At 47.5% G+C, this 16,099-nt stretch overlaps 1 protein-coding gene across 1 annotated transcript in view; it reads left to right on the top strand.

The window, feature by feature from the left end:
• The window catches only part of LOC121869405 (metalloprotease TIKI1-like), an 86,780-nt gene that overhangs the window by 49,924 nt on the left and 20,757 nt on the right, over positions 1-16,099 (top strand). The window contains 1 exon segment of the mRNA XM_042370751.1: positions 11,686-11,882. Coding sequence (XP_042226685.1) covers positions 11,686-11,882 — 197 coding nt within the window.

Here is a 16,099-nt window from a genome sequence, read left to right as displayed (position 1 = left end):
CTAACCGAGTAGTCTCTGTGTATGGAGTGAAAGTAAGGATGGACTCTAGGTACTCATTGGTACTCACTAGCGAGGACGACCATCATCTAAATAGTACTCGTAAACGGTGAAAATAGCAGACAGGTGGGGTGGAGCCCGCCAGACATACCCTATCTTAAGTTAATCTCACCGGTAGAGGGAGATGATGGGTACGTGGCCGTGTCAGACCATGAATACTAACTCACCCGTCACCTCACCCGTCACCCTCACACACCCGTCAACCTCACCCGTCACCCTCACCTCACCCGTCAGCCTTCCTCCCATTCCCTGTCATCCCTGTCCCCTCCTTTCTCCCTCTCACCCCCTTCTCCCCTCTCCCCCCTTCTCCACCCCTTCTCCCCTCTGTCACCCCCTTCTCCCCTCTCACCCCCTGCACCCCCTTCTCCCTCTGTCACCCCTTCTCCCTCACCCCCTCCCTCTGTCACCTGTCACCCCCTTCTCCCCCACCCCTCTCCTCTCCAGTCACCTGTCACCCCTCTCCCTCTCCCCTGATGTCTCACCTCCTAGTCCGTGTAATCAAGGTCTAGACTAACGACTGTACGGGGAGGAGGCTGGGGATTGATGAGGCGTTAATTAAGATGCATGAGGGGGGTGCATCTGTGATCACCTCCATCCCCCTTCTCCCCCCTTTCTTTCCCTCCTCCACGCCCCTCCTTCCCTCAATCCTTAGTCCTTATCTCCCTCCCTTCCCCTCGCTAGTTCCTTATCTCCTCCCCTATCATTCCACTCTTCCTCCCCCATTTCCTCCTCCCCCCTTCCTTTCCATCCCCTCCCTCGAGTAATCTCCCTCGAATATGTAATGGCTGAGGTAATTACTCCTCTGGGAAGGAGAGGTAGAGAGGGGGGATTTCAGATTTGTCCCATGAGGGGCCTAGTTTATTGGGCACCCCTTGCATCCTGTGCAAAGAGAAGCGCAAAATCGGAGGGAGTGGGGTTGGTGTAGGGAGAGAGAGAGAGAGAGAGAGAGAGAAAGAGAGAGAGAGAGTCGCAGGCGTAAACCCTTAATCAACTCTAATACATCAATGATTTAATTTATAAATAAGTTTCTCCTGCATAACTTTACCCCCAAGACGTCAAGAGAGTTAGTTTTCTTTTCTGTGATGAATGGCGGCGAGGCAAGTGTTGATCTGGTCTTTCAAACATACAGTCACTGGTAGGTTACTTCACCCCCTCTTGGCAAGATGCTGTAGTCTGCCCACGAGATTGTTGATGCTTGGAGATAAATATTTAATACGTGTGAAGCAAAGATGGTAAGGTATTAGTGATGATTTAAATACGTGTTGGTATAATATAGACAAAAAGTTGGTGTAATATTGTCAAAAAGTTGGTGTAATATAGACAAAAAGTTGGTGTAATATTGTCAAAAAGTTGGTGTAATATAGACAAAAAGTTGGTGTAATATTGTCAAAAAGTTGGTGTAATATTGTCAAAAAGTTGGTGTAATATAGACAAAAAGTTGGTGTAATATAGACAAAAAGTTGGTGTAATATAGACAAAAAGTTGGTGATGGAGTAGCTGGGTAGATGGTCATAATAGTCGTGGATTAAGACGTCGGGGAGTGTTGTTTACGTCATACCAAACCTGGCCTTATGTACACGGTGAAGAGTGGAAGCTCCTCAGTCGTCCACGAGCTGTCATAGGGTCCTCATCCACCTGGCTCTTGTAAGATCTCCCCAAATTTGTTCAGTTACCAACACCGGCCACAGTCCACACTCACCTCCCCCTCTTCCCCCCCTTAACACATTGCTTGTCCCACGCTCCCTCAAGTGCTTGCTTTACCCTCCTTCACCCCGCCCTCACCCTTCCATACCCCGCCCTCACCCTCCCACACCCCGCCCTCACCCTCCCACACCCCGCCCTCACCCTCCCACACCCCGCCCTCACCCTCCCACACCCCGCCCTCACCCTCAAATGGCAGTGAAACTCTTACAAAAAGGTGAAAAAGTATTCCTATCATCTTGGCAATACTCGAGTACCCATAGACATATTAGGAGACCGCAGGTGGAATTAGGTTAGATTAGGTTAGGTTAGGTTACGTTAGATTAGGTTAGGGTACGTTAGATTAGGTTAGGGTACGTTAGATTAGGTTAGGGTACGTTAGATTAGGTTAGATTAGCGTTAGGTTAGGTTAGTTTAGGCTGTGACAACATCTCTAGAGGTGAGGGAAACTTTCTCTGGCTTAGTTCATTAATGCACAGTGGTCGCCTGCAAGTGCTCCTGCATATAGTCATAACACACACACACACACACACACACACACACACACACACACACACAGTGCTTGTATACGTACACAGGTAAAGTATATGCAAATAAGTATACTCCTCGGCTTGTACACACTCACACAGGAAAAGAGAAATTGATTTTTTTTATGTGAGTGAGTGAAGGAGTGGGGAATGAGTGAGTGAGTGAGAGTGAGTGAGTAAGGGAATGAGTGAGTGAGTAAGGGAGTAAATGAGTGAGTGAATAAGGGAGTAAATGAGTGAGTGAGTGAGTAAATAAGCGAGTGAGTGAGTGAGGGCGGCGGGAAGAGTGGCGCCGGGGAGAGTTGGATCAATCTGTTAAGGCAACGCCCACTGGCTGACACGGTAATTACACAAAGCTGGTAATTACAGGTGTGGAGGCGGCCCAATACGTCGCGGGGTCAAGTAGCTAAGGACGGGAGGAGGGAGAGTCGGGAGTAGTAGTAGTAGGGGACGGGAGGAGGGAGAGCCAGTAGTAGTAGTAGTAGTAGGGAGGAGGGAGAGGTAGTAGTAGTAGTAGTAGTAGTAGTAGTAGTAGTAGTAGTAGTAATAGTAGGGTGATCTCAGGTGTCTTATGGTTCAACGCAATACAGAGAAAGTTTATGAAGTATAACCAAAAGTATATAGCAGGTAATGAAAAATAGACTCTAAGTTACCTGTCCATAAGATCTATAATACAGGTGGCACTGCTTGAGGTGGTGGTAGTGTGTGTGTGTGGTAAGTGTGTGTGGTGGTGGTAAGTGTGTGTGTGGTGGTAGTGTGTGTGGTGGTAAGTGTGTGGTGGTAAGTGTGTTTGTGGTGGTAAGTGTGTGTGGTGGTAAGTGTGTGTGGTAAGTGTGTGTGTGTGTGTGGTGGTAAGTGTGTGTGGTGTGTGTGTGTGGTGATACTGTGAGTGTTATTGACAACGCCTGGAGTAATGTTATTTTCGTTATTGGTTTTTGTAAATTATGTAAACAAGGTTATTGAGTTTATTTACATGGGAAGGTAATTTACGGTACTTAAAATATAACTAAAATTAATCCGTTTACAGAAGAGCTAATTAATGTAAATTTACCTGTGCGTTTATTTACAGGGTCAGGATAATCGGTTTACTTAAGAGGTGCTTATACAGGAGTGCCACCATATACACACGAGTGCCACCATATGTACTGCCTACGAGTGCCATATATACCACGGAGTGCCACCATATACGCACGAGTGCCTACCATATACACACGAGAATGCCCACCATATACACGAAGTGCCACCATATACACACGAAAATTACCATATGCACACAGTATACCATATACTGCAGTGCCACCATATACACGCGAGAGTGCCACCATATACACAAAAAGTGCCATATGCACACGGTGCCTGCCATATACACACGAGTGCCACCATATACACGGGTGCCTACATATACACACGGGGGCTGCCATCATACACAGGGGTGCTTACCATATACACACAGTGCCACCATATACACACAGGTGCCACCATATACACAAGAGGTGCCACCATATTATACACACAGGTGCCTACATATACACAAGAGTGCCACCATATACACAGTTAACACCATATACACAGGTGCCTGCGCCAACACAAAATTGCCTACATATACACAGAGTTATACCATATACACAAGAGTGCCCACCATATACACACAGGTACCATATACACATTATACCATATACACGTGCCACCATATACAGTGTGCCATATACACAAAGTGCCACCATATACACACAGGTGCACCATATACCCCACACAGGTGCCACATATACACACAGGTGCCACCATACACACAGGTGCCACCATATACCTGAGAGTGCCACCATATACACACAGGTGCCACCACTATACACAAAGTGCCACCATATACACAAAAGTGCCACCATATACACACAGTGCCACCATATACACACAGGTGCACCATAACCACCAAAGGTGCCACCATATGCACACCACCATATACAAGTATACCATATGCACACGAATTACTTACCCATATACACACAGGTGCCTGCACTTCTTTACACAAATTTTCTGCATGCAAGAGTGCCACCATATACACAGGTGCCACCACATATACACAGGTGCCACCATATACACACAGGTGCCACCATATACACAGGTGCTGCCATGCTCACACAGAGTGCCACCATATACACACAGGTGCCACCATATACACACAGGTGCCTACATATATACACACAGGTGCCACCATATACACAGAGTGCCTACATATACACAGGTGCCTACATATGCACAAGTGCCACCATATATACACACAGGTGCCTACATATATACACACAGGTGCCACCATATACACAAGGTGCCATATACACACAGAGTGCCACCATATACCTGAGAGTGCCACCATATACACAAGGTGCCACCATATACCTGCAGTGCCACCATATACACAGAGGTGCCACCATATACACCAGGGTGCCACCATATACTACAGATTACCATATACACACAGTGCCACCATATACACACAGGTGCCACCATATACACACAGTGCCACCATATACCTGAGTGCCACCATATACACAAAGTGCCACCATATACACACAGGTGCCACCATATACACACAGGTGCCACCATATACACACAGAGTGCCACCATATACACACAGGTGCCACCATATACACAGTGCCACCATATACACACAGGTGCCACCATATACACACAGTGCCACCATATACACCACAGGTGCCACCATGCTCTGCAGTGCCACCACATATACACAAGGTGCCACCATATACACAAGGTGCCACCATATGCACACACACATACAGGGTGCCACCATATACACTTGCAGGTGCCACCATATACACACAGGTGCCACCATATACACAGGTGCCACCGCCATCTGCAGTGCCTGCTTATACACAGTGCCTGCTTTCACACGAGTGCCACCATGCCACAGGGTGCCACCATATACACCACGAGTGCCACCATATACACAGGAGTGCCACCATATACACACAGAGTGCCACCATATACACACAGAGTGCCACCATATACACACAGGTGCCACCATGCTGCAGGTGCCACCATATACACAGGTGCCACCATGCTCACAGTGCCACCATATACCCACGTTGCCTGTCCATACAGGTGCCACCATATACACAAGAGTGCCTGTATACACAGGGTGCCACCATATATGCACACAGTGCCACCATATACACAGGGTGTACCATATGCCACAGTGCCACCATATACAGTGCCACCATATACACACAGGTGCCTACGCCTTTTTGAGGTGCCACCATATGCAAAAGTGCCACCATATACACACACAGGTGCTTACCATATACAAGAGGTGCCACCATATACACAAGTGCCACCATATACACACAGGTGCCACCATATGCACAAAGTACCTACATATACACCACAGTGCCACCATATACACACAGTGCCGCCATATACACAGTGCCACCATATACACACAGAGTGCCACCATATACACCACAGTGCCACCATATACACACAGGTGCCACCATATACTACAGAGTGCCACCATATACACAGGTACCATATATACACAGGTGCCACCATATACACAGGTGCCACCATATACACAGGGTGCCACCACTGCACACAGTGCCACCATATACAGTGCCACCATATACACCACAGTGCCACCATATACACCACAGGTGCCACCATATACACAAGGTGCCACCATATACACACAGGGGTGCCACCATATACCTGGAGTGCCACCATATACACAAAGAGTGCCTGCATATACACAGGGGTGCCACCACAGAGTGCCACCATATACTTACAGAGTGCCACCATATACACCAGAGTGCCACCATATACACCACAGAGTGCCACCATATACACACAGAGTGCCACCATATACAGGTGCCACCATATACACACAGGTGCCCACCATATACTGAGTGCCACCATATACCACACAGTGCCGCCATGCTCCCCACAGTGCCACCATATACACAAGAGTGCCCACCATATGCTGGGAGTGCCTGCATATACACACAGTGCCACCATATACACAGGGTGCCACCATACACACAGAGTGCCACCATATACACAGTGCATCATATACACAGTGCCACCATATACACACAGTGCCACCATATACACAAAGTGCCCACCATATACACAGTGCCACCATATACACAAAAGTGCCACACCATATATACACAAGGTATACCATATACACACAGTGCCACCATATACACACAGAGTGCCACCATATACCTGCAGTGCCTGTATACACAGGTGCCTGCCATGCTCTACCACAGGTACCATGTACACAAGAGGGGTGCCACCATATACACACGAGGTGCCTACATATACACGAGTGCCACCATATACACAGGGAGTGCTTACCATATACACACGAGTGCCACCATATACACAGTGCCACCATATACCTGCAAGAGTGCCACCATATACACCACAGTGCCACCATATACACAAGAGTGCCACCATATACACACAGAGTGCCACCATATACACAGAAGTGCCTGTATACACACAGAGGTGCCACCATATACACACAGTGCCACCATATACACAGTGCCACCATATACACACAGGGTGCCACCATATACACACAGAGTGCCACCATATACACACAGGTGTACCATATACAAAGTGCCACCATATACACACAGAGTGCCTACATATGCAGGTGCCACCATATACACCTGCAGGTGCCATATACCAGTGCCACCATATACAAGAGTGCCACCATATGCAGGTGCCTTACCATATACACAAAGTGCCACCATATACACAGTGCCACCATATACACGAGTGCCCACCATATACTACACAGAGTGCCACCATATACCACACAGAGTGCCACCATATACACACAGAGTGCCACCATATACACACAGTGCCACCATATATACACAAGGTACCCATATACACACAGGTGCCACCATATACACAAAGTGCCACCATATACACAGGTACCATATACACAAGTGCCACCATATACACACAGTGCCACCATATACACACAGAGTGCCTACATATACACACAGAGTGCCACCATATACACACAGGTGCCACCATATACACACAGGTGCCTACATATACACACAGTGCCACCATATACACAAAAGTGCCACCATACACACAGGTGCCACCATATACACACAGGTGCCACCATATACACCACGGAGTGCCACCATATACACCACAGGTGCCACCATCACTCACCCGAGGTGCCACCATATATACACACAGGTGCCCACCATATACACACAGAGTGCCACCATATACACAAGAGTGCCACCATATACAGGTGCCACCGCCCATACACAGAGTGCCACCATATACACAGGTGCCACCATATACAGGTGCCACCATATACACACAGGTGCCTGTATACACACAGGTGCCTTACCGCCCTCCCACACAGAAGTGCCACCATATACACTGAGTGCCACCATATACACAAAGTGCCACCATATACACACAGTACCTATACACAGATGCCACCATATACACACAGTGCCACCATATACACTGAGAATGCCACCATATGCAGAGTGCCACCATATACACACAGAGTGCCACCATATACACACACAGTGCCACCATATACACACAGTGCCTGCATATACACAAAGTGCCACCATACTACACAAAGAGTGCCACCATATACACACAGGTGCCACCATATACACAGGTGCCTGCCATATGCACAAGAGAGTGCTACCATATACACAGAGGTGCCTGTATACACAAGGTGCCACCATATACACCACGAGTGCCACCATATACCTGCAATTTAACACCATATACACCACAGGTGCCACACCATATACCACAAAGTGCCACCATATACACACACAGGTACCATATACACAGGTGCCACCATATATACACACAGTGCCACCATACTCACACAGTACACCATATACACAGTGCCACCATATACACACAGAGGTGCCACCATATACACAGGTGCCTACATATACTGAGGGGTGCCACCATATACACAAAGTGCCCCACCATATACACACAGGTGCCACCATATACACACAGGTGCACCATGTACACAGGTGCCACCATGCTCCCACAGAGTGTCACCATATACACACAGGTGCCACCACATATACACAAGAGTGCCACCATATACACAAAGTGCCACCATATACACACAGGTACCTCATACACAAGAGTGCCACCATATGCACAAGAGTGCCACCATATACACAAAAGTGCCACCATATACTGAGTGCTACCATATACACACGAGTGCCACCATATACAAACAGGTGCCCACCATATGCAGGTGCCTGCTCTACACCGAGGTGCCACCATATACACAAAGTGCCACCATATACACACAGGTACCACCATATACACACAGGTGCCACCATATACACACAGTGCCACCATGCTCTGCACAGAGTGCCACCATATACACAGAGAGTGCCTGCATATACACACAGAGAATTTCCATATACACAAGGTGCCACCATATACACACAGAGTGCCACCATATACACAAGAGTGCCACCATATACTGAAGTGCCACACCATATACACAAGAGTGCCTACATATACACAGAGTGCCACCATATACACACAGAGTGCCTACATATACACAAGGTGCCTGCATATATACACAGAGTGCCACCATATACACAAGAGTGCTTACCATATACACAAGAGTGCCTGTATACACAAAGTGTGCCACCATATACACACAGGTGCCTACACTTATATACACAAGAGGTGCTACCATATACACAGAGTACCATATACTGAGGGGTATACCATATACACCACAGTGCCACCATATACACACAGTACCATATACCTGAAGTGTCACCATATACACAAGTGCTTACCATATACACAGGGTACCATATACACAAGAGTGCTTACCATACACACAGTGCCACCATATACACACAGGTGCCACCATATACACAAGAGTGCCTACATATACACACAGTGCCCACCATATACACACAGGTGCCACCATATACACACAGAGTGCACCATATACACAAGGTACCATATACACAGAGTGCCACCATATACACCAGTGCCTACATATACACACAGTGCTTCCCACCATATACACACAGAGGTGCCGCCATATGCAAGGTGCCACCATATGCACGAGGTGCCACCATGTGTACACGAGGTGCCTGTATGCACACAAGAGTGCCACCATATACACAAAAGGTGCTTACCATATACTGCAGTGCACCATATACACACAGGTGCACCATATACACAGAGTGCCACCATATACACACACAGGTGCCTGTATATACCCACACAGGTGTACCATATACACACAGAGTGCCTACACTCTCTGCAGGTGCCACCATATGCCTGAGTGCCACCATATACACAAGAGTGCCACCATATGCACAGGTGCCACCATATACACAAAGAGTGCCACCATATACACAGAGGTGCCTACATATACAAGAGTGCCACCATATACACAAGTGCTACCATATACACACAGTGCCTGCCTTTTACAGGTGCCACCATATACACACAGAGTGCACCACATATACAAGAGTGCCTGCATATACACACAGTGCACCATATACACAGGTGCCACCATATATACACACAGGTGCCACCATATACAAGGTGCCACCACACACACACAGTGCCCACCATATACACACACAGAGTGCCACCATATACACACAGAATTACCCACCATATACACAAAATTATACCATATACACCAAAAGTGCCTACATATACACAAGTGCCTACATATACACACAAGTGCCACATAACACGTTTTCCATATACACAAGGTGTCACCATATACACAGGTGCCACCATATACACAAGTGCCACCATATGCACAAGGTGCCACCATATACACTGAGTGCCACCATATACCACAAAGGTGCCACCATATACACAAGGGGTGCCTGTATACACAGTGCCACCATATACACACACAGGTGCCTACATATACACACAGGTGCCACCATATACACAAGAGTGCACCATATACACACAGTGTACCATATACAAACAGGTGCCACCATATGCACACAGAGTGCCACCATATACACACACAGGTGCCACCATATACACAAAGGTACACCACTATACACAAGTGCCTGCCATATACTACACAGAGTGCCACATATACAAACAGAGTGCCACCATATACACACGAGTGCCTGCATATACAAAGTGCCACCATATACAGAGTGCCTCGCCTGCACCAAGAGTGCCACCATATACACAGGGGTGCCACCATATACAGAATTACCATATACACACAGAGTGCCACCATATACACACAGAGTGCCACCATATACCTGAAGTGCCACCATATACACAGGTGCCACCATATACAAACAGAGTGCCACCATATACACAAGTGCCTACATATACACAAAATTGCCACCATATACACAAAGTGCCTACGCCTTTTTGTTACCATATACAAACAGGTGCCACATATACACACAGAGTGCCACCATATACACACACAGAGTGCCTGCCATATACACACAAGGTGCCACCACCATATACACACACAGTGCCACCATACACAGAGTGCCACCATATACACAGAGTGCTGCACCATATACACACGAGTGCCACCATATACACAAAAGAGTGCCACCATATACACAGTGCCACCGCCTGAAGTGCCACCATATACACAAAGTGCCACCATATACACAAGGTGCCACCATATACAAGGTGCTTACCATATACATAAAGTGCACCATATACTGAGGTGCCACCATATACACAGGTGCCACCATATACACAAGTGCCACCATATATACACAAGTGCCACCACTTATACACAAATTATACCATATGCAAAAGTGCTTACCATATACCACAAGAGTGCCACCATACACACACACAGAGTGCCTACATATACACAAAATTCTTACCATATACACACAAAGTGCCCACCATATATACACAAGTGCCACCATATACACAAGTGCCACACCATATACACAAGTGCCTGTATACACACAGAGTGCCACATATACACAAAAGAGTGCCTACATACACAGAGTGCCACCATATACACACAGTGCCACCATATACACACAGTGCCACCATATATACTACAGGTACCATATACACAAAATTAACACACCATATGCACAAGAGTGCCACCATATACACACAGAGTGCCACCATATACACACAAGGTGCCACCATATACACACAGGTGCTGCCACCATATACAAGGTGCCACCATATACAGAAATTGCTTACCATATACACACAGAGTGCCACCATATACACACAGGGGTGCCACCATATACACACGAGTGCCACCATATACACACAGCACACAGAGTGCCAACAAAAAGCACATACATATACACGAGTGCCACCACCTAATAACCACAAATGACTTCCTTCACAGGTAACTGGGAGAGGAAGCGACCGGTGTGGGTGATGCTGATGGTCAACTCGCTGACGGAGAGTGACATCAGGAGCCGCGGGGTGCCAGTACTCGACCTCTACCTCGCACAGGAGGCCGAGAGGCTCACCAAGCGTACAGGCGCCGTGGAGAGGGTGGAGGAACAGTGCGTGCCTCTCAATGGCCTCAATTTCTCTCAGGTCAGTCATTAAGGAGGTGTGTGTGTGTGTGTGTGTGTGTGTGTGTGTGTGTGTGTGTGTGTGTGTGTGTGTGTACTGGTGTATGTTTGTGTATATTGGTGTATTAATATCCTTAAAAAAATACAATTAAAAAACTAAACTAAATGTAAATACTCTATGATGACGGGATGTTGAGTGCAAGAACGACACTATAAACCTTTTATCTCACCAAGTAGTTAAGATGTTCATAAAACTAGTTATCCACTAATGCCCTTCTTATCCGAGAATGAACACCACCACCATCACCACTCATCTACCACCACTATCACCACCACCACTATCACCACCACTACCACCACTCACCACACCACCCCTGTTGTTGTGTTCTGGGTTAGGCAGGAATCTCAATGAACTAGTCTGGCGGGTCATCAGAAATTTAGATTGATGTGTTAGTATTGGTTAGCTGCAGTTGTGGGGGGGTGTGGGGGGAGGTGAGGTGAAGGGTGGGGGAGGTGGGGTGAAGGGTGAGGGGAGAGGAGGGTCTTGTTTGTTAAGGAAGCTCTTAGACGCCTATCACCACCACCACCACCACTACCACATCACCTCACCACCACCACACACTCACCACCACCCCACCCACCACCACCTCCCACCACTCACTACTACCACCACCACCACCACCACCACTACACCACCACCCACACCACCACTACTACCACACCACCACCACCTCACTCCCACACCACCTCACCACTACTACTACCACCACCACTACCACACCACCACACCACCACTACCACCACCACCACCACCACCACCACACTACTACTACTACCACCACCACCCTCCTCCAACCCACTCATCCGGCAGACTCATCCTTTCACCCAGGACCCACCCACCCTCACTCACCCACTTGACTCATCCATCTCGTGCTGGTGGTGTGGGGTTACGTCTGGCCGAGTAATGGCGCTTGGCCGGATATGAGTATCGGAAGGCGCGCCATTAGTCCGAAGTTGGCCGCCCGAGTTGGAACCTTGTTGTGACTGTGGGCGCCAGGAGGTGTTATGCTGACCAAGGGGGGTCTCTCTCTTCAAGTAAAACACGATTAAATTAGGTTTGGTTGTTAGGTTAGGTCAGGTCAGGTCAGGTCAGGTCAGGTTAGGTCACGTCAGCAGGTGCCTCAGGTCATAGGTCACGTCAGGTCAGGTTAGGTCACGTCAGGTCAGGTTAGATTAGGTTATGGCGCGCCTCTCGTGATCAGTGGCTCATATATCCGGGTTTAATTATGATAAACAGACGCCATAATGAAGACTAACACAGCAGTCAGTATAATTATTCTCCCCGTGAAGTCAACACAATTCAGTGGTCTTTGGTGGCCTAATGGTGCGATCTGATTGGTGGGGCAGACGGTCCCCCTTCCCCTTCCCTTTCTCTTCTCCTTTCTCCCTTCCTCTCTTGTGTTGTGAGGATTTACTTGTATAAAGATGGTTTAATATCTCTCTCTCTCTCTCTCTCTCTCTCTCTCTCTCTCTCTCTCTCTCTCTCTCTCTCTCCTCTCTCTCTCTCTCTCTCTCTCTCTCTCTCTCTCCCACCCTTTTTCCCTTTCCTCCTTCTCATCTTCCACTCTTCCCCTTTCCTTATCCCTTCCTTCTCCTCCCCATCCTCCCCTCCCCCAGCAATCGAGCTATGATGCGAGTCACTAAGATCAGGGAACCAGACATTATACGAGTTATTGATGTACTGTTGTTGGAGGGCGAGTATCATTGGAGGGGCGAGTATCATTGAGGGCGAGTATCATTAGAGGGGCGAGTATCATTAGAGGGGCGAGTATCATTGGAGGGCGAGTATCATTAGAGGGCGAGTATCATTAGAGGGGCGAGTATCATTAGAGGGCGAGTATCATTGAGGGGCGAGTATCATTTAGGAGGGCGAGTATCATTAGAGGGGCGAGTATCGAGTATCATTATCATTAGAGGGCGAGTATCAGAGGGCGAGTATGAGGGCGAGTATCATTGGAGGGGCGAGTATCATTGAGGGGCGAGTATCATTGAGTATCATTGAGGCGAGTATCAATAGAGGGGCGAGTATCATTGGGCGAGTATCATTAGAGGGCGAGTATCATTGAGGGGCGAGTATCATTAGAGGGCATTGGAGGGCGAGTATCATTAGAGGGGCGAGTATCATTGGAGGGCGAGTATCATTAGAGGCGAGTATCATTGAGGGCGAGTATCATTAGAGGGGCGAGTATCATTGAAGGGCGAGTATCATTAGAGGGGCGAGTATCATTAGAGGGCGAGTATCATTAGAGGGGCGAGAGGGCGAGTATCATTGGAGGGGCGAGTATCATTAGAGGGGCGAGGTTATTGAGACTTAATGATGTAGAAGTCAGCACTCAGGAAGCCTTTCATGACTCCAGGACGGGTGTTGGGTCGTTTAAATACTGATGATGGGGGAGTGGGGAGGAAGAAGGAGGGGAGGGGAGGTAGAGAGAATAGGGAGATGTAAAAACTTGGGGAGGATATGTGGAGGAGGGAGGTGTGGGGGAGATGTGGATATTTGGGGAGGTGGCGTAGTGATAGGGGTGTGGGGAGGGATAAAAACTTGGGGAGGAGGTATAGGGGAGGGACAGTAGGGAGCTTGAGGAAGTCGTAGGCAAGATGTAGTGAATATAAGTTGATGCGTAACTCCCGTGGGCGTCACCAGCTGTCCGGGTCCATACAAAACCTGTTTCCTCGACGTAAAATATATGGCTGTAAGTTAGTGTCACTGGGTGTAGTAGTAGTAGTAATGGTAGTAGTAGTGGTAGTAGTGGTGGTAGAAGGAGTAATGCTAGTAGTAGTAGTAGTAGTAGTAGTATTGTATTGCTATAAATCGAGGTTGGAGGCCATTAAAAAAGTAGTAGTACTAGTAGTAACAATTATAGTAAGTTGTGTTAGGTTAGCTTAGCTTAGGTTAAGTTGGGGTTAGGTTAGGTTAGGTTAGGTTAAGTTGGGGTTAGGTTAGGTTAGGTTAAGCTGGGGTTAGGTTAGGTTAGGTTAAGTTGGGGTTATCACGTGGAAAACATATCTCCACACACGTTCCATGCCCCCGTTATATTCCCCCTTCCCTCATTACCATAAAGATGCAGTACCAGATGGATGATGTTGCAATCCGGAATGTAAAGTTTGATGGATGAATCGGCCCGTTATTGCAGTCGTAAATGTGATGTATGGATAGTAATTTGCATGTGTATACGGTGTTTGCCGAGCGTGAGGGTAACGACTGTGCCTAGGAAGTGAAAAAGGCCACGCCCACACTCCTCCAGGCAGCCAATCATGAGGTAGATATGAAGACACTTGCTCATGGGTGTCTGGGAGTGAGAGAGAGAGAGAGAGAGAGAGAGAGAGAGGTGGGAAGGTTAGGTCAGGTCAGGCTAGGCTTGGTTAGTTTAGGCTAGGTCAGGCTAGATTACTCGTAGTTAGGTTAGGATAGGTTAGGTCAGGTTAGGACAGGTCAGGTTATGTTAGGCTAGGTTAGGACACCCACAGTTGCTTCTTCTCATCAGCGTGTTGACAGTGACGGGTGAAGGCAGCGTGTTTATGAACCAGAGGGTTGTGTTGACACCCACTAGTAAACAAACTGTGCCTACATGCCTTCCCTCACGTGAGAGAAGATGCTTGATTTTTCTCTCATCTGTTACAGCTAATTACTCGTGCACCTCCTTGTTATAAAAGAAATGAGGTATGGAAGAAATGTTGCCTTTGGGGGAGGGGGGTTAAGTCATCATGTTTAAAGGGTTAAGTCACCATGTTTAAAGGGTTAAGTCATCGTGTTTAAGGGGTAACTATCATTCAAGGGTTAAGTTATCATGTTTAAGGGGTTACTCTATCATTCAGTGTGTTAAGTCATCATTCAAATTGTTAAGTCATCGTGTTTTAAGTGCTTAAGTCATCGTATTCAAGAGGTTAATGCCTTAAGGGTTACAAAATAAATAAGTGTGTGGGTGGGACTATGTGTCAGCCACGGTCAGCTGGGCTATCAGAGGCGCCCTTGTGCTAGGCTGACTTGCTTTATCCAGCCGCCCCATAATATTTACATCCTGGCATTTGTTTACCTCGTAGTTGAGACTTTGGCCGCTAGAGGGACATGTTGATTTTTTTTACAGAGAAAATAATCGTCGAGGCTGTAGTTAACTGAAACGTATTTTTGAGTTATTTTTGCTGTATCGAGCTGTAATCAGAGTACTGTATCCTGAATGT

The sequence above is a fragment of the Homarus americanus genome, unplaced genomic scaffold, assembly GCF_018991925.1.
Source record: "Homarus americanus isolate GMGI-L3 unplaced genomic scaffold, GMGI_Hamer_2.0 scaffold575, whole genome shotgun sequence".
NCBI lineage: Eukaryota > Metazoa > Arthropoda > Malacostraca > Decapoda > Nephropidae > Homarus > Homarus americanus.
This window is presented reverse-complemented; position numbering and strand designations above follow the sequence as displayed.